Below are 19,267 nucleotides of genomic sequence, written 5' to 3'. Positions count from 1 at the left end.
GCCTTTTGCCGAGGCTCTCATTCGTGCTATATATAGATCTGACAGTGTTTGTTGCTCGTTGCGAGAGATAAAATTAAAACATCGGTTTTTACGACCGGCCATCATTTTGCGTGAAGGACAAACTGTAGACATTGTTTATGCCATCGGTGGTGGCAACTCACTCAAGCTGGGCAGTTGGCACGACAGCACTAGCTGGCTGTCTCTTTGCTGTTGTGCCAGCCGTACCATCTATGTTCTAGTCTGGGGAAACAGCCGTCAGCAACCAGCATCGGGAAAGCAGCGGACAAGAAGACGTAATGCTGCGCAATCGTACCCCATAGACCTGCTTATAGTTATCTTTATCTCGGTGTTATCGTTTTTCGTTCGTTTATGGGTTAGACTGTGATATACGTGACGTCTCACCATTTAATAACATACCACGACCCTAATTTTGGATAGAATGAACTTCACATATAACGGACCCTTCTTGCTAAATTTTGCTATTGCGGTGTGTTGTAATAAGCTTCGACTGTTTGAGATTCAAGTTCTAGTTTTGTTCAAGTATTTTCTTTCCTACTGAGTTGAATGTTGTAGCATATGACAATCTCTGTACTTTGTTGCATTACAGTAGCGCATAGTTCAATGTGTTATTTTTCGCAAGCTTGTTTGCAGTGTTTATGTAAACTTGTGTTTTCTTCTTTACCTTATGTACTGGAAGTATGCCCCTCTTGCTAGGGCAAAATAGTCTGCAGTATCTTGAAATAAATAAATAAATAAATAAATAAATAAATAAATAAATAAATAAATAAATAAATAAATGGACAGTGCTGCAGCAAGGGGGCCTCCAGGCAGGCACGCTCACCTCGTTGAGAATTTCGCGATTCCTCTCGAGCAGCACAGGGAGGTCACTGATCAGCTTCCGAATGGCCTGAATGCCACCTTTGGCTCTGACGGCCTCTGCCTTGTCCCGAATGCTGGGGGGAAGGCTGTTGCCGGTCGTGTCTTCCAAGGCAGCCGGCAGGTTCAGAGACGCCAACACCCTGCACACACGCAAGAGGCAGTCAGCAGTGCACACCTGTGCACCTGTGAATTCGCATAAACACACAAAACAGGTGCAGCCCTTACTGGTTAGATAAACTGGCTAGTACGGAATTTACCCCACGTTTAAAAAATCTGCTTTTCCACTGTTTCTACAATATTTTTTTTTATATATATCTTCACAGTACCCTGCACCCACAACTATTACCTCAGCATTCACAGACGACTTACAGGCTTTCTAATCCCTCAGCTTGCAGGCAGAATGAAATGCACTAGAATCATGCTGACGTTTCGAAGAAAAAATAAAAGAATGCATTGTTTTCAGAAATGTACAATCTAAATTGCTCAACACAAATGATGAACACAGTTTTAATGTTCCCCCACCAGGAATGTATAAGCCAGCAAGTCACTTGAACCAGTAACATATCTATCAGATTCAACTGTACCTGCTTAATCAGATTCAGTCGTACCTGCTGAAGTCTTAAAGAGTGCTAAATTTTTCTTGATTACTTCAGCCAAGCCACAATCATTCAGAAGGTGGGTGCCATATTACTGAAACATCCGTCAAAGTGTTTGCTTACATTATTTGAATGTGGTGGCCCTAGCAACTTTAAACACTACGGCTTGATTCCACTAATAACAGCAAAACATGAGGTACTCAGAGCAAAGAATGAAAAGCACAGCAAAACTTTTGCCCAGTACGTACCCATTTAGGTACTGAGTCTGCTGCCTTAACCGGGCAATCTCCCCATTCACAATCTCAGTCTTCCGAACTTCAAACTTTTGCATGGCCTGACTGACAGACACTGGCAGCAAGGCACCAAAAAGATCTGAGGGAAAGGAATTGAACCAAGTTAACAAAGGCACATTTTCAAATACAGTCATCGACCGATAATGAACTCAACAGGGATCGGTTAAAAAGTCTGAAATATAGGACATTTAACAAATGGCAAAAAAGGCTGAGCCGCATTCTTGGATGGTGACTTTCAGGGATGCTTTCGCTTTCGCGAGATTTTGCGAGAGTAGAGCCAGACACAATAGCATTTCTTGCACAGTGACAGGTATGCTTATCACAGTGCCAGAGATCCTGCTCACGGATGTGTCCGGTACTAGCGAAGTCAAATTATCCTTGAAAATGATTGTCCGACAATACGGCTCAAGTCTGTCAATGCATTGCTGCGCGCACATATGTTTGCCTGCAATCTGGTCAGTTCATATCTCAACCATTATCACGCTGTCCCTGTAGAGAAACAAAAGTACATCAAGTTTAATGGGCCAGTGGCGGTGCTGCAAAGCCGTCCGAATAATTGAGCAGGTCCGAATTATCTGTGTTTGAATTATCGATTGGCGACGGCATAATCATTACCAACTCTTGCAACACCACCATCATACCCCAGCTGTACTCGGGCAGCTGCCACATGAAGTCACAAGGGCCACTCTGGCAATTATTCGATGCCTATCGATTTCAATAGATAGTATATCTTACATTCACTTGGCCACTTAATTCTTATGCACCGAACAAATATTAATAACAATATTTGGGGTTTTACGTGCCAAAACCACTTTCTGATTATGAGGCACACCGTAGTGGAGGCCTCCGGAAATTTTGACCACCCGGGGTTCTTTCACGTGCACCTAAATCTAAGCACACGGGTGTTTTCGCATTTCGCCCCCATCGAAATGCGGCCGCTGTGGCCGGGATTCGATCCCGCGACCTCGTGCTCAGCAGCCCAACACCATAGCCACTGAGCAACCACGGCGGGTACCGAACAAATATTCTTGATCTGAACCAGCAAATGGATTATTCCTACTGGCCAGTCTACACTTGCACATTGTGCATGAGAGCAGCTGCATTAGTGTTGGTATCAGGCAAATATGCCCTTAAACAAAGTGTACAAACACTACTCTCACTGCCATTCGTGACTGTGATCAACTCATATGCTGGCATAAAGGTGTGCACCTATTGTATTGTATTGTATTGTATTGGGTTTTATGGCGCATAAGCAACTTAGGCTAGCATGCGCACCTATCAATATGAGCTGCAAAACATGGTAAGAACCAGTCGAATGTACCGTATGTTTGATCCTTTCGGATGAGCCCCTTAGTATAAATTGAACACCAATAGTTGCCATCAGACCAACCAACATACCTTGGCCGGAAGTGCAGAACTTCTCGGGGACCGGCAGAGGCTTGGCTAGCACGGCTTTGCCAATGGGCGACAGGCTCCTTATGTCAGGCACACGGGCGTGGTAGATGAAGTCGTTGTCCTTCTTGACGTCCTCGTACAAGAGAGCGATCTTCTTGACCTCATCGCGAAACGAAAATGATGGCCCTGCTTGTGTTTCGGCAGTCTTCATCAGCTCCATGGCATGCTGCAGCCTCGCCAACTCCTCGCCGACATTCTTGTTTGCATGGCACAACAGCGCTTGATGGTACTGTGCTATGGCGCCAAATGCTGCCTGCTTGCTGACCACTATTGGAAGCCATTCCTTGTAGGAGAATAAGGGTGAACGCATTAAGCCTAGCCACAAGCCCAAAATACAAGTGCATTAGAAAAGAAGAAAATGAAAAATGAAGGCCTTAGAGTTAGGATTCTGCAAGTCAGACAAAATACCCTCATCTTAAAAAAATGTTGTACTACATAAATTATGTGAATGACGAAATTTTCAACGGTGGTTGAACAAGGAGTGCTTAAAGATGGCGCCAACATTTGGCTCTGGCATGAAGCATCCTCTGTGAACTACTCTTGATCATTTGTTTTCTTTGTTTTTGAACACAGAACATATCTCATCAGCATGCTGAAGAACTGATGCCTTCAAATGGGGATGGAGCAGTGTGTTGATACTGAACGGTGCAAATTAGTTTTGCCTTTAACCTTTTCAGTGTTGGGTTTTTTCGAAGGTGGCGAACCCCTAGAGCAGCATTTTTTTCCCTAAAGTATGATAAAATGAACACAATGGTTAATTTTTGTTTGTTCAGAAAGGAAAAAAAATTACAAGGATAATGGCTACTGCTCTCCTGATGTAGTCCTCACATTCCTATCTGACAAAAGGAATGTTAAAAGGAATATGGCAAGAAAGAAAAGCAGAAACATACTGCTATTTCAGTGACACTGAAAAGATTATAATTCGAACAATAGGAAGCCAAAGGGTTTCTTATTGTTCATTTAAACACTGGACACCTTCCTCCACCTTGTAGGCTTCCGTAACTGATTTGCCACATTCAGTGCGATTCTGCCTCATATTCATCGATGAATCTGCTTTGAGTTGTCGATGAACTCAAGCTTGCTCTACATTCTCCTAGCCTCCTGGTGATACACGAAAGGCGTTGGTCCTGGGTTCGATCCCGGGACCAGGATCGATTTTTCTTCAACAGTGAAGCTTTCCTTTAGAAAAACCTGTTTACAGTTTCCTATGTAGCTTTGTGCTACAATTACGTGGATGGCAACTTTTCCTTTCATTATCAATTATCAGAAGCAATTGTCAAGTATAAACAATTACGCTGCAACAAAGTACAAAGCAGTGAATACATACTACAGTCGATCCCGGACATATCGAACTCGAAGGGGATTGCAATTTTTTTCAAAATATTGATTATAGATACAAAATATGCCTATCTATAGCTTATCTATAAGCTCTACACATCTCAGGCAATTACCCAAGATCGTAAGAAGCAGTAACTTGCTGATTTGCTTCTCCAAGGCCACGTTGAACGCATAAAAGTTTACTTATTTTCTCATCACGAATGCTGCAAGTCACTCATGCTATGGAATGGTCTTCGATATACTAATATAATAGCAAGACTAACTGTAACACCCCACATCACAGAGACGCGTAACTGCAGTGCACCTCACACACGTCAAAGAGCTTGTTGCACGTCATTATTCAAGAAAGGGTAGAAATGGCTACGCACCGTGGTCCCATCAGTGCATTTGTTACTGCAAATCGCGCATGAACAATCCTGGTTGTGCACCTGTTACCATACAAACAATATGCCATTTAAATGACTGACCATCATATGTGGGCAACAAGCCAGCTGGATTGTTTTGTCGGGTTTTGGAACCAACTTCCGGTTGGAAGCAATTGTCCTCATTTGTAACAGTCCTGAGAAGTCAGCACATCTCTTCTCGTGTGCTGCTCAGCACTCTAACGCCTTGCGGTTGGGACGTACCTTCATTTTCAGCCCTTCTCCTCCAACCCTTGCATCAGTGGTTGCCGATACTACACCCATGTTGATAGTCTCAGAAGTGCCTCTCGGCTCGCAGAACATCGAAGCCCATTCCCAGATACACGTAACGAGAATGGAACGAGTTTAGCGCGGACCCGCGAATGGTACAGTGATGAGTCTTGCGCGTCGCTGCTGCAATGGTCTTTCCGCAAAATGCAGATGTGGCATGCGGTGGTTTTGTTAAATTCAAACTGTAATGTAAAGAGCCGTCTAAGTGCAGGATGGGTTTGGATACGCTCTAGCTACTTGCGTAATCATAATACGCTGTTTACAGAAAGCCCTCGTCTACAAGACAAACCCGACAGCACAGTGTCTCTAGTTTGGCATTCCATGCCTGGCACCACTCAGAGAGAGTGTCCTCCAGGCTTGCTTATGAAATGCATTTCGGACCGGGTGTTCTTGAAGCAGAGTGGAGATCTGCTTTTGCCGATGATGAATGGCTGCAGTTTGCACATATGAGCCATTTAAATACAGAAAAACTGAGAACACCCTGCTCATTTCAGAGCACAGCTCTTAATGGCCCATTCCTGCGGCAGCGGCATAACTAAGTGAACAAGCTCAACAGTGAAGGATGAAAGAGAAAAGCGTAGTGTTACCTGGTGCCGCGCATGACATCTTCTGCGACGATCGTTATGAGATGGTGCCAGAGTGAAGTGCGTCGTCTGTTCACTTCTTCCATCTTTCTGTGGTGACCGCTTTTTATTGGATAACAAATTATAAATGTTATCCCTCGATGCACAACGTGCCCGCGTGTATCAGAAGTTTCTCGGATGTTAGCAATAGTTCTACCTTTTGGCTATTGTCACTGTTTCATTATGTCATGTATAGTGGACGATAAAACACTGGACTTTTGTTAACGGAGGTTAACTGGGTTTATTAAGCATGGAGTACACAGGAATGTGTGTGGTAACATGGAGGTACAGAGAGTAGAGTATTTTCAGACGCGGCGGCGGCCGACCAGCAGGAGAGAAGCGGGAGACCCAGCCGCAACTTGATATGTCGTCTACTCAGAGTTCATAGAGGAGGAGGGCTGCTGCAACAGTGGGAGCAGAGGTTTCAGAAGGGGCGCATGGCCAGCACGTGCAGGATGGTAGGGCCATCTCTTGAGCCTTCTTGTAACATCCTTCCTTTTTTGGTGATAATCTTTCAACCGACGGCAAAATCCTCAAACCTCTTTGGAAGTCTTGTGTTTCATTGAGGTCTAATGGCAATGCGGTTTGCCTGATTTATCGCGCTGGTATCCTCTTCTGGTTGCGTTGTAGTGTCGGGCTGTTCGTGTTGGCTTTTATCGGCAGTCACAGAAGGTCTTGGTCTGATAAATACTCGGTTCCTTCGCAGCACGCTTTCACGAACTTGAACTTCATACGATCTTTCGTCAATTCTTCTAGTTATTGTCCCTTTGACCCATGTCCTGCCTTTCAATGGTCGAAGTGTGACACTTTGACCTTCGCTTAGGCTCGGCAAATCCTTGGCTTGTCTGTTGTAGTACAACGTTGCTTTTTGCCTTTCTTTTATCACTCACGTCGACTGCTTTAGGTTGCAGTAGCTCCCATGGTGTTGGCAAAGTCGTTCCAGTGCGGCGACTCATGAGTAATTGCGATGGACTAGCGTTGAGTCCTTGCAGCGGAGTGTTTCTGTAATCAAGAAACGCCATTTGTAGATCTGAGTGGCTGTCTTCTGCTTTCTTGAGCAGCATTTTTGTTGTCTTTACAGCTGATTCAGGCATTCCATTGGAACACGGGTATCCTGGGCTTGATGTTTTATGTTCGAAGTTCCAGCTTTTCGAAAAGTTGTCGAATTCCTCACTGGTGAATTGTGGTCCGTTGTCGCTTATCAGGATTCTTGGTATTTCGTGTCTTGCAGAGTGAGACTTTAGCTTGAGTATTACTTGATTGGAGGTCATTGATTTCAGTTGGTCCACTTCCCAAAAGTTGCTGTAGTAATCCACTGTGATCAAGAAGTTATTTTCGTTCAATTCGAAAATGTCGCATCCAACTCGCTCCCATGGATAGCTTGGTTCTGGGTGAGGAAAGAGAGTTTCTCGTCGCTGGGAGTGAGCGTGCTTTTGACACACTTCGCACCCTGTGATGAGGTCTTCTAATTCTGCATTCATTCCTAGCCAAAAGACACATTCACGAGCGTGTTTTAGACGGCTCTCAATCCCAAGATGTAATGAGTGAAATGTTGCTTTGATCTCACCTCTCAGAGAAATTGGTACGATTAGACGTAATCTCTTGAATACGAGGTTGTCTTCAACTGTAAGCTCATCTCTGTGTGTGAAGTACAGTGCTCACGGAATGAAATAGGACACGGACCATTTAGTAGAACCCTACATATGTGCAAAGTACGCAAGAGCACCATGTCATGTCGCTAGGAATTTGGTCACCAAAGCTGAAGAGAACTCCGATGTAAGTGTACGCGCCACAATTGCGTCGATGTGACACGAACTGCAGCCAGTTGAAACGAAAGTATGCACATTACTTAGCCCTAAATTGATGCGTTTCATTCCGTGAGCACTGTACAGGCACGTGTCTTGGGGTAGTTGACGCTTATCTTGTGGCCAACCTGACAAGATTTTGCCTTTCAACCTTCGCAGTGATTCATCTCTCTCAATCGCAGACCGAATCTTTTCCAGGGTTTCTTTTCCCACAGGAAGGTAGTGCAAGACTTTGATGTTTTCACGCTCATGTTTATTGCTTTCCTTGGGAAGGAACGCACGTGACAACGTATCAGCCAAAAGTAATTCTTTGCCTGGTCTGTGCTTGATGACAATGTCGTATCTTTGCGTCTCAAGAATCATGCCTTGTAGTCGTCTTGGAACTTGATCCCATTGTTTCTTCAGGATCGCTTATGATGGCTTGCGATCACTGATGATCTTTGTTTCTCTTCTGAATGTGTACTGGTGGAACTTGTTTAGTGTGAAGACGATAGCCAACATTTCCTTTTCAATTTGTGCATAGCGGCTTTCTATTGGTGCAAGTGCTCTGCTGGTGAACGAGATTGGCTGTCTGTCTTGAAGAAGAGCTGCACCGAGTCCAAGATCGCTTGCATCACACTGAATTTCTAACTGCTTTCGTGAGTCGAACTAGGCCAGAATTGGAACTCTTGTCACAGCGTCTTTTGCCTTTTGAAATGCTTCTTGCGGTTTTCCCCAGTGCCATGGTGTATCCTTGACAGTGAGTTTTCTCAATGGCTCTAATACTCGCGAAAATTTCAGAAAGAATCTGGAGAGATAGTTGATCATTCCTCAGAAGCATTGTATTCCTTGGACGTTGACTGGTTTTGGCATTTGTTCAATTGCCTTGACTTTATTTGGATCAACTTTTAGTCCTTCTTTTGTCAGCATGTGTCCCAGGAAGACAATTGATGAGGCTCTGAGCTGAGTTTTTTCTTTGTTGAGACGAATTCCAATTCGTCGGCATTTCTGGAGTAGACGCTCTAATTTCTTGTCATGATCTTCGACAGCATCTTTTTCATTTTCACCCACTCCATAGACAAGGATGCTGTCTGCAACACAGAGAACTGCACTAAGTCCTTCAAGAGCCACTCGAAGTATTGTCTGAAAAATTTCGCTGTTTACAGCGAGTCTAAACGGCAGGAGGAGCCATTGATAATGACCTTTTAGTGTTTGAAATGTGGTCATAAAGCTTGACTCATTATCGAGAAAACATTGCCAGTAGCCTTCTCGCAAGTCTAGTTTTGAGAAGATTTTTGGTTTGGCAAGATCGGGTAGCACATCATCGAGGATGGGCAATGTGTGACGTTCTCGTTCGAGAGCCTCGTTCAGTGCTTGTGGGTCAATGCATATTCACATTTCACTATTTTTCTTGGTTGCCCTAACCAATCTGCTCACCCACTGCGTTGGCTCTGCTACATTTTTAATGATACCTCTTTTGTTTGTTCTAATTGCGGTTTAATGCTGACAGGCACTCTACAACTTGTTATCGCTTTTGGAAGCGTATCTGGCTTAGTCACCAAGTGTACTTTTCCTGGGAGGGTTCCTAGAGTGTCTCCAAAAAAATTTGGGTATTTTTCCACTATGTGATGAGTGAGTGAGTGAGTGAGTGACGAAACTTTGTTCTGAACGCCTGCAGAACGGTTAGCCTTCCCCTATTAGGGAGGCGTTACCGTGACGCGGCCATGGCGTCTTCGCGGCGTGTGGCGCCTCTACTTCGGCCGCGGCCGCACTATTCCCTTTGGTCGACCGCGCCTGCCCCTCCTTTGGGGTGGCAGCATCCCTTCGGTTTCGCTCGGTCGTTGCCTTTCGAGGGCCGCCGAGATCTGCTGGACGGCCTGGGTTTGAACATCTTGGTCATAGCATCTCGTTGCGGCCTCGAGCCGCGGCGGGATCGTTGTTAGTGTTGCAGCTTCATGCGGATTCTTAGCACAGTCCCAAAGGATGTGAGCTGCAGTGGCTCTTTCCTTTCGGTACACACAACACAGATCACTTTCATAAACACTTGGACACACGTGCCTCAGAAGAAGAGGTGGCCGAAGAAGGCAGATGCACTTCACGTCGGCTCCGTCTTCGTTCAATGATTTCGCAGGGAAGTCACCGAAAATCACCGAGTTTTTGCTACCATCTCACGCAGCAAGTTACCAAGATTCTGCCGATACCAACTTCAAGGTGGGAATCCCATTTTTCGAACTTCTACGCCAAATTTTCGTCTGCCACACCGGCAGCCGCGGTGGTGGCTGCCGCGAGCCTAGGCCTATAGGCGCCCCCGCAAGAAGTACACGTGGCGCGCGCCCACGCTCGCTCGCCGACGGAAGAAATGGAGGTTCTCGTGCAAGGGCAGAACATTTCCCAAGCAGAATTTGAGGCTGGCACGGGCTGGAGTACCGTCGGCTCGAAAAAGCAAGCCGTTGAGAGATCGAATACGAGCAGTTTCGGCGCCCACCTCGGCACCGGCGGAAGGAAGAAGCGCGAGCAGAAACTGAAACAGCAGTTAATCAAGGCCAGCCGCATGCCATATCTACCGAAGGGTGATTTCAAGATTATCATCCGCCCAAAGGGAGGCCTCAAGATTGGCAAATTAGGAGCGGCCCGAGTAGCTTCGTGCGTCTACCAAGCTGCTGGCATACCCGGGGAGCACAGGGAAGACGACACCGTGTGCCTCAACGTACAACAGAACATCATCGTAGTGAGTACCCCCAGTGAAGCCAACGCAGACAGATACCAAAGAGTCGAGCGCCTCGTGGTCAACGGCCAGGCCTATGAGACCAACGCATATGAATCGGCACCCGACTTAACTTCCAAAGGAGTCATCAGGGGTATACCTCTCGAAGATTCGCCCCGCGACATCACCGCCCAGGTCGTTACCCCCAAGAATCCTACGGCAATCGCTGCGAAACGACTCAGCAATACCACTACGGTCATCGTGCTGTTTTCCGGACTGAAAGTTCCCTCCTTCGTTCGCTACGGAGGCGCTCTCATCAGGTGCGCGTTGTACAGAAAACAACTTGACCTGTGCTTCCAATGCGGCAGACTGGGCCACCGCATGGACGTGTGCCCCAATCCGCAGGACCGCATCTGTAGAGGCTGCGGCACGGCCAACCCAGGTCTCGACCACCAGTGCAACCCCCTTTGCCAACTTTGCGGGGGTGAGCACTTAACGGCCGATAAGAATTGCAAGGCTCGCTTCAAGACGCCATATATAGTCAAGAGACGACGCTGGGAAAGACAACGACAACAGGAAGAATTTCTAGCATCGGAGGCTACGAGGGAATCTGTTGGACGCCCTTCCCGGGATACCAGGCCCCGTTCACGCTCGAGGGCCCGCTCGAGAACCAGAAAGTCCAGATCACGGAGCCGCACACCCGGACCGGCCCGAACCAGATCCAGGAGCCGTACGCAGTCGCTTTCCCGCCGCAGCGGAGGCGGCCCGGCGGTAGAAGAGGCCACCAACAAGGTGAGCTGGGCAGACGCGGTCAAAGGCTCGTCGCGCCGCGGCGGAACTGAGGAAACTGCAGCTTCTAAAGAAATAGCAGAAATGAGACGGGAAAATGCGCAGTTGAGAGAATTAATCTCACACCTCACGAAAGAAATCCAGGAACTGAAGAATAGTCGAAGGGAGGAGATATCTCCTCGTCTGAGTACTTGTAGTGCAGGTGCAGCTGCGGTAACTCCTAATAATAGCATGGAGGAGGACGACAACCCTCCGCCACCTAAGAGAAAGGCTCCAGCCGTTAGCAGCCAAACCGGATCACAACTGGCAGACCTAGGACAAAAATTAACAGAAATGCAAAATGTACTGAAAGAACAAGCGGAAGCCGTCGGCAACCTCACGCTGGCGGTTTCGACCATAATGTCGAGAATTGACAAATTCGAAAGCAACGTGGCCAACCTAAGTCTTAGAGTAGCCAAGCTGCAGCCAGTAACCATCGCAGGGGCCCCCATAACTGGGGTCGCATCTAATCAATTCCACGACATCCCCGTAAACAACACAGGAGCATCTGGGGTCGTTCAGACCTCCAGCCCTCGACCAGACCAAAATAGGCAAGCACGGTAAAAGAGGCGCGCTGACGATATGGCAGTGGAATTGCAGGAGTTACACCGCAAAAAAAGCGGTCCTGCAACAACACCTTAAAAACAAATCGAAACCCGATGTAATAATGCTACAAGAGACACACGAATTAGCTAAACTACCCGGTTACCAAGCCATCGGTCCCCCATCCGGGGAGAACCAAGCGGTAACTACTTTGGTCAGGAAAGGCTTAGTGGTCGTTCGTCACGACCTTAAGGTAGCGCAGATTGAACAAGTATTCGTAGAAATTATACCTAAAAGCAAAAGCCAAAGCAGCACGTTTATCCTCAATCTATACAGCAAGCCAGCGCACATACGACAGCGCTTTCTAACCCTTTTTAGGAGGGCCACCGACATCGCGGGCTCCCATCCCCTACTAATCGGGGGAGATTTTAACGCCCCGCACGGAGCGTGGGGCTATGCCTATACAAGAGCCAAAGGCAAGGCTTTATGGCAGGATATACAGGAAACAGGCCTGACCCTCATCACCGACCCCAGCTCCCCCACCAGAATGGGAACAGGGCTGACAAGAGACACCACGCCCGATCTAACATTAGTGAAGAACGCAAGAGGAGCAAGTTGGAATAACACGTTCGAAGACCTTGGTAGTGACCACAGAATTCTCGAAACGAAATTATCGGAGAATTTAATGGTCGAACCCAACAAAACCTTCAAATGGACGGACTGGGACCAGTTCCGCAAGAATCGAGCCGGAATGACGCACGCGCCCATCACAGACATTCAACAATGGGCCGAACAAGTGATGGCTGACGTCAATGAAGTTACAAAGACCGTGACGCCAGAACTTCCCGTCGAGAAGATCGACAGTCGCCTGGTGCACATGTGGGAGGCCAAACGATCGCTTCAAGCCAGGTGGCAGAAACAAAGACACAATAGGAAGTTGAGGAAACGCATAGCGTTACTCAACAAACAAATAGAAGAACACTGCAAAACTCTTAGTAAACAACAATGGAATGAGATCTGCAACGAGATGGACGGACGGATTGGCACCGGTCACACATGGCGCCTGCTCCGACACCTGCTAGACCCGACCAAGACCAAGGCAACACATCGGGAAACCATGCGCAAGCTAGTACACACACACACCAAGGACGAGGAAGAAATCCTTTCCGACCTCTGCGACAGATACGCCCCGCACAGCCCGACTATTCAACACGGCGAATACACGGGAAATCCCAATTTCTCTCTGGACAGAGACTTTGGCGAGGCGGAAATCCGGGCCGCTTTACAAAAGCTCAACAGCAAGTCGGCCCCGGGACCGGACGGCGTAACTAATAAGACCCTTCGTAACTTGGACAACGAGACCATCTCCGAACTGACCAAGTACATCAACGATTGCTGGACCCGAGGATGCATCCCTGACCAGTGGAAAAGAGCAAAAATGGTGCTCATCCCCAAACCAGGGAAACCCCCAGATCTGGCCAATCTTCGACCAATATCCCTTACGTCGTGCGTCGGCAAGTTGATGGAGCACGCCTTCCTCACCCGTATCAACGCACACTTGGACGACGTGGAAGCGTATCCAGACACCATGCTCGGATTTCGAGCTCATCTCTCCACGCAGGATGCAATGTTGCAAATCAAGCACCAGATACTCGACAACAAGACAAGAGGTACCAGGGCCATTCTAGGATTAGACATCAAGAAAGCCTTCGATAATGCAGCTCACGCAGCCATACTACGCAGCATTGCCGCACTCAATCTAGGAAACCGTGCGTACAGCTATGTTAAGGATTTCCTCACAAACAGGAAAGTCTCCTTAACGCTGGGCAAACTCGCATCCGAAGACAGGAACATAGGGAGCGTCGGCACCCCGCAAGGCTCGGTCATCTCGCCGATGCTCTTTAATCTCATTATGATCGGCCTCCCCGAGCGCCTCAACGCCATCGAGGGAGTGCATCACACAATATACGCGGACGACGTTACGATCTGGGTGTCCGAGGGAAGCGACGGAGAAATCGAACAGCGATTACAGACCGCGGTCGAGGTGGTGGAGGAGTACCTTGTCGGAACCGGTCTCGTCATCTCGCCAGAAAAATCGGAACTCCTCCTCTACCGCCCGACGCTTAGGGGAAGACCCCCCAAGGCTTACATCCAGCATGCTGCATACGAAGAAATTTGCATACGCACCAAAGACGGACAAGAAATACCCAGGGTGAAGCAGATTAAGGTGCTCGGATTCATCATAGAATCGAACGGCAACAACGGAGAAACGGTCAGGAATTTGGAGACTAAGATCACGAACACGATGAGGCTTATCAGAAGAATCACCAACAGACATCAGGGTATGAGGGAGGCCAACGTCGTCAGAGTCATACACTCCTTCGTTATTAGCCACATTACCTATGTGGCCGCCTACCACAACTGGTACGCGGCCGAATATGCCAAATTGAACACCCTCATTAGAAGAGCATACAAGATGGCACTGGGCCTTCCAGACAGCACCAGCACGGAACTGCTGCTACAGCTGGGCGTCCACAACACGCTTGAAGAGTTAATTGAAGCACACCAAATTTCGCAACTCGAAAGACTATCGAAGACACGAACGGGCAGGAGTATCCTGGACAAACTTGGGATAAGTTATCACAAGCAGCACGGCGACAAGACATCCCTTCCAAGCGCGATCAGGGAAAAGCTGCACGTGGCTAATATACCCAAGAACATGAGCCCCGAATTCAATCAGGGTCGAAGAGAGAGTAGAGCCAAGGCTTTACTCAAAGCCTTCGGTAGGGACAAGGAAGCGCTGTTCGTAGACGCGGCAGAATACGAGGATCGACGTGCTTTTGCAGTGGCCGTCCTCAATACCGAGAAACAATTGGTCAGTTGTTGTAGCATACGTGTAAAAAACCCCGAGGTAGCGGAAGAGGTGGCGATAGCCCTAGCCATCGTTAACCCCAGTTGTAGATACGTTATCAGTGACTCGCAGACGGCGGTCAGAAACTATGCACAAGGCAGAATTTCGCCGAAGGCTGAGGCTATACTCAAAGCTAACGCGAACTATGTCACCTCCGAGGAGACGGAGGAACGACACATTATATGGTTCCCGGCTCACACGTCCCCCGACACCCCCGTACCCAACCTCAACGAGGAGGTCCACCGCGTAGCGCGAGGTCTCACGTTCCGCGCCCGCGAAGAAGGATCCTCTCTTGGGGTTGGAAATCCAACGGAGGCATGGACAGAGAGGGACAGAATGACCAGATACTGTGACATTACAAAATTTTATCAAAACTCAAGGCGGGTTTATCCGCCCCCTAACCCCAAACTCGACAGGGCCCAAGCGGTAGACTGGCGGCAGCTACAAACAAAGACCTTCCCCAACCCCGTCCATCTCAGGAGGATATATCCGGACGTCTACTCAGATGATAACTGCAAGCTATGCAGCAGGGCTCACGCAACTCTTAGACACATTCTCTGGGAATGTGACGTTATATGCGAAGAAAATGCAGTTTCCCCAGATGAAGCTGCGGCGCGATGGACGGCCGCGTTGCGCAGCTCAAACCTCGAAGATCAACTATGGGCCATCCAGCAAGCCCGTGAGGCGGCGAGGAGACAGGATCTCCGGACCTCCTCGGGGGCGGCCTAGGCCCAGGCCACGAATTTGCCGGATTGTTAATAAAGTTGTTACCACCACCACGTGCCTCATCAGCACCGGGGTGAATAACGACCCCGTTTGAAGTTGTCGGTATAAAACCGCCTCCTTACGGGTCAAGCCCGGATGAGGTGGCGGCATAGTCCTTCGCTCTAATCGGTACCATTTCACAATTTCATTGTAGGAAGTCATTTTGTCCTTGGTTTCCCACCACCACGACGGGTCGGCTGCAGTAGCAGCGGCACGGTTGGTTAGTCCTCGCGCCGCCGTGTTCGCCGTCTCGTTATGGTTAGCGTTGCCGCGATCCGACACGTCACTGCCCATGTGGGCCGGAAACCACTTTATCACCACACACCGACTTTCACTCGCGAGATCGACCACACGCAACACACGCGCGGCTTCACCACACACCCTTGCTCTGGCGTAATTTTTCACTGCCGTCCTAGAATCACAGAGCACAGTCGTGCACTTGGGGTCGGCGATGGCCAAAGCAATGGCCACCTCCTCGGCTTGATGCGCCCCTCGAGTCCGCACACTCGCCGCTGTTCTAGTTGCACCGGTCGATGCCCCGACGACTGCAGCGGCGAATGCCTTTCTGTCATGTGGATACTCTGGCGCGTCCACAAACACGGCACCCCTGTCTTTGGCATGGAGATCGATGAGCGCCTTGGCCCTCGCCGCCCGCCGCTCTTTGTGGAACTCAGGGTTCATATTTCTTGGTACCGGACATACCCGTAGCCATCTACTAATTGTGTCCGGTACAGGCACCTCTGTATTTTCGGGTCCCATTTCCTTTGGTCCCAGGCCTAGGTCACGCAGCACTTTGTCTGCCCGTTCTTGTTTCTGATAGCCGCGCGAGCTGAGCAGTCCTCTGCGCCTCGGCGATTTCCTCCAGGGTGTTATGCACTCCCAAGGCCAGGAACTTGTCGGTGCTTGTGCAGTCGAGAAGTCCGAGTGCAGCCTTGTACGCTTTGCGTATGAGCGCATTGATCTTATTGCGTTCGCACTGCCTCCAGTTGTGGAAAGCAGCAACGTATCTAATGTGGCTTATAGCGAAGGATTCCACTAGCCGGGTGAGGCTTTCTTCCTTCATGCCCGCTGTTCTGTGCGACACCCTCTTAATGAGGCGGATGGCTGTGGTGACTTTGGCCGCCAGACGGTTGACCGTCTCGCCGTTGACTCGTTTGCGCTCAATCAGCATCCCCAGCACTTGGATCTTCTCGACAGCCGGGATCATGTGACCGCCGCTCGTCTTGATCTGTATTGTGTCTTGCTCTCTCGCAGGCTCGTTGCCTTTAGTCTTCCTAGCTGTCCTTTTCGGAGGAACCACCAACAGCTCAGACTTGCTTGGGGAGCAGACGAGCCCAGACCCGTCCAGCTGCTCCTCGATAGCGTCAACCGCCTCTTGCAATGTATTCTCGATGTGTCCGTCGCTTCCTCCTGGGACCCAGAGCGTTATGTCGTCGGCATAGATGATGTGTCGGACCCGCGCGACTCGTGAGAGGCGCTCGGCCACCCCTATCATTACAAGGTTGAAAAGCTATGTGATGAGTAAAATTTTCTTCTGGAATTTCGGCGATTCCAGCCACAAGGTTATAGTCTATGGTTGTCAGACCCATTTTCTCAGGTGTTGATCTTCCGATGAGAGGAGTGAAGCCATCTTTAACCATTATGAATTCCACAGAATGTCTCTGTCCGTTTGCAGTTGTAACGTCTAGTTGTACCTTGCCTGAGCAGTGAACTTTGCTTCCGCTCCCCGTTCGCAGTGTTGTTGTGCACGGTTGTATTTGCTGTTGCTCGACGTGTCTAGCAGGGATGACGTCAACAGCTGCACCGCTGTCCACTTGAAACTTTACTTGTGTTCTGTTCACTCTCAGAAATGTGTGAACTGAGCTTAGTTTGTGGCTTCGAACTGCCAGTATGTTTTCATCCTCGCTATCTACTGCCAGGCCAGCAATTACCTTTCTGCTTTTACAAACTGCCGCGAAGTGATTTCGTTTTTTGCACTTGCTGCATGTTTGTTTCCAAGCCGGGCATGTTTCTCTTTTGAGCTTGTGGCTACCACCGCAATACCTGCATTTTGGTACGTTAGATTTTTATGGGTTTTTTTTCATGCTTTTCGAGTTGGCATTTGTGCGATGGACGAATTTCTTCCCTGTGTGCACTGTCTCGCTGCTTGATGGAGAACCCTCTTTGAATGCCTTCATTTGAAGTTTCGTTGCTTTGTGTGCTCGACACACCTTTTGAACCTTCTCTAGGGTCGGATCTTCTAACTTGAGAATGTCTGCACGGGCTTTTTCGTCATAGATACCACAGACGATCTGGTCGCGGATAACTTTTTCTCATTCGTTTCCAAATCCACAATTGCATGCTTTGAGCTTCAAATCAGTTACGAAGCTGTCGAATTGCTCTTCGTCCCGTTGCATGCGCGTTCGGAAGATGTATCGCAAGTACAGCTTATTGTGCTTCGGTAAGAAATGCGCGTCGAGAAGGCTGATGACATATGCACAGTTAAATTCTGGGTTTGGTCTTTCCTCAGTCGGTCCCCCGAAGTCCGAAGTGTTGTAGATGTCAAGTAGTGAAGAACCATCGACGGTCAAAAGAAGTGCTACTTGCCGGTCAGATGGTGCTCTCGCTGTGCTAGTTGCTTTGAGGTACAGCGTGAAGCTCTGCTTGAAGGCTCACCATTGTTCCGCAGCGTTTCCTCTGGAGTCGAATTTCGCAGGTGCAGGAATCTTCTCCACTGCTGTTGCGCTGACATTAGAACTAGTTCCCTTCTGACACCATGTTTCGTTATGTCTCGTATAGTGGACGATAGAACACTGGACTTTAGTTAACTGAGGTTAACTGGGTTTATTAAGCATGGAGTACACAGGAATGGGTGTGGTTACATGGAGGTACAGAGAGTAGTGTTTTGAGACGGGGTGACGGCCGACCAGCAGGAGAGGAGCGGGAGAGCCAGACGCAACTTGATATGTCGTCTGCTCAGAGTTCATAGAGGAGGAGGGCTGTGACGGTGGGAGGGGAGCGGAGGTTTCAGAAGGGGCACGTGGCCAGCATGTGCAGGATGGTGGCGCCTTCTCTTGAGCCTTCTTGCGACAGTCACCAAAGCTTTTTGTAAACTGACTGTATGTGCGACAAGAATTGTGTAGTACGTACTTTCTAGAAGCCACGGAGGCACAGCGATTACTCTGAAGACGACATGCTTGACCCACAGATCAGACATTTGACAATCGCCGATTCCGCCTGCCGCTACCATTGCGCTTTAGTGTTACTTCTTTTGCAACGCTTCCCTCCGTTTGCAACATGCCGCATGAGACGGATTGTCCACGCCAGCCAATAAATTGTGAAATGAAAACAGGTTAGAGCTGCATTCAAATTTTGTATTAGGGAGTGTCGTAATTGCCGGAGAATCTTTTTTCCCAATGGCATGTACTGCCATTCAGATTCAATCTCTTGTTAGACAGCTTCTGCGAAAACAATACCATTTCAAATTTGTTATTAAATATTTCTGACAACACGAAGAGTGATTGCATCTCCGTTAGGAGAAGCGCACTTGCAAGGGCGGGGTGCGGTGCAGTGGCAGTGAGCTAGCAATGTGGCAGTGAATGGGAGTTTGATGTACATGTATTGCACCGCTATACTTTTGCATGTTAGATATAGGCAATAATTCAATATATCTGAGTTTGATATATATCTGGGATCGACTGTTTGCAGACTTTGTCTTTTAACAGACTTAGATGGGCTAGTTGGTTGCTGGCTTGATGGAACATGGTTATAACAGCGCGTTTTGAGGACAGGACATAGAAAGAATGCACACAGGACAGTTGCCGAAGCCGCCGGCGACTGTCCTGTGTGCATTCTTTCTATGTCCTGTCCTCAAAAT

The 19,267-nt window shown here is 48.5% G+C and overlaps 1 protein-coding gene across 2 annotated transcripts in view; it reads right to left on the bottom strand.

The window, feature by feature from the left end:
* Positions 1-19,267, bottom strand: part of ALiX (programmed cell death 6-interacting protein-like protein AliX) — a 63,721-nt gene that overhangs the window by 30,900 nt on the left and 13,554 nt on the right. For both annotated transcript variants that reach the window (XM_070536984.1, XM_070536985.1), the window contains exons 7-9: positions 3,167-3,506; positions 1,724-1,847; positions 842-1,019 (exon numbers count right to left, since the gene is read on the bottom strand). In XM_070536984.1, coding sequence (XP_070393085.1) covers positions 842-1,019; positions 1,724-1,847; positions 3,167-3,506 — 642 coding nt within the window. The remainder of the gene's footprint in view (positions 1-841; positions 1,020-1,723; positions 1,848-3,166; positions 3,507-19,267) is intronic.

Source organism: Dermacentor albipictus, chromosome 4, assembly GCF_038994185.2.
Source record: "Dermacentor albipictus isolate Rhodes 1998 colony chromosome 4, USDA_Dalb.pri_finalv2, whole genome shotgun sequence".
Taxonomy (NCBI): domain Eukaryota; kingdom Metazoa; phylum Arthropoda; class Arachnida; order Ixodida; family Ixodidae; genus Dermacentor; species Dermacentor albipictus.
The sequence above is the reverse complement of the archived record's forward strand: the minus strand, read 5'-3'. Positions and strand labels throughout refer to the sequence as shown.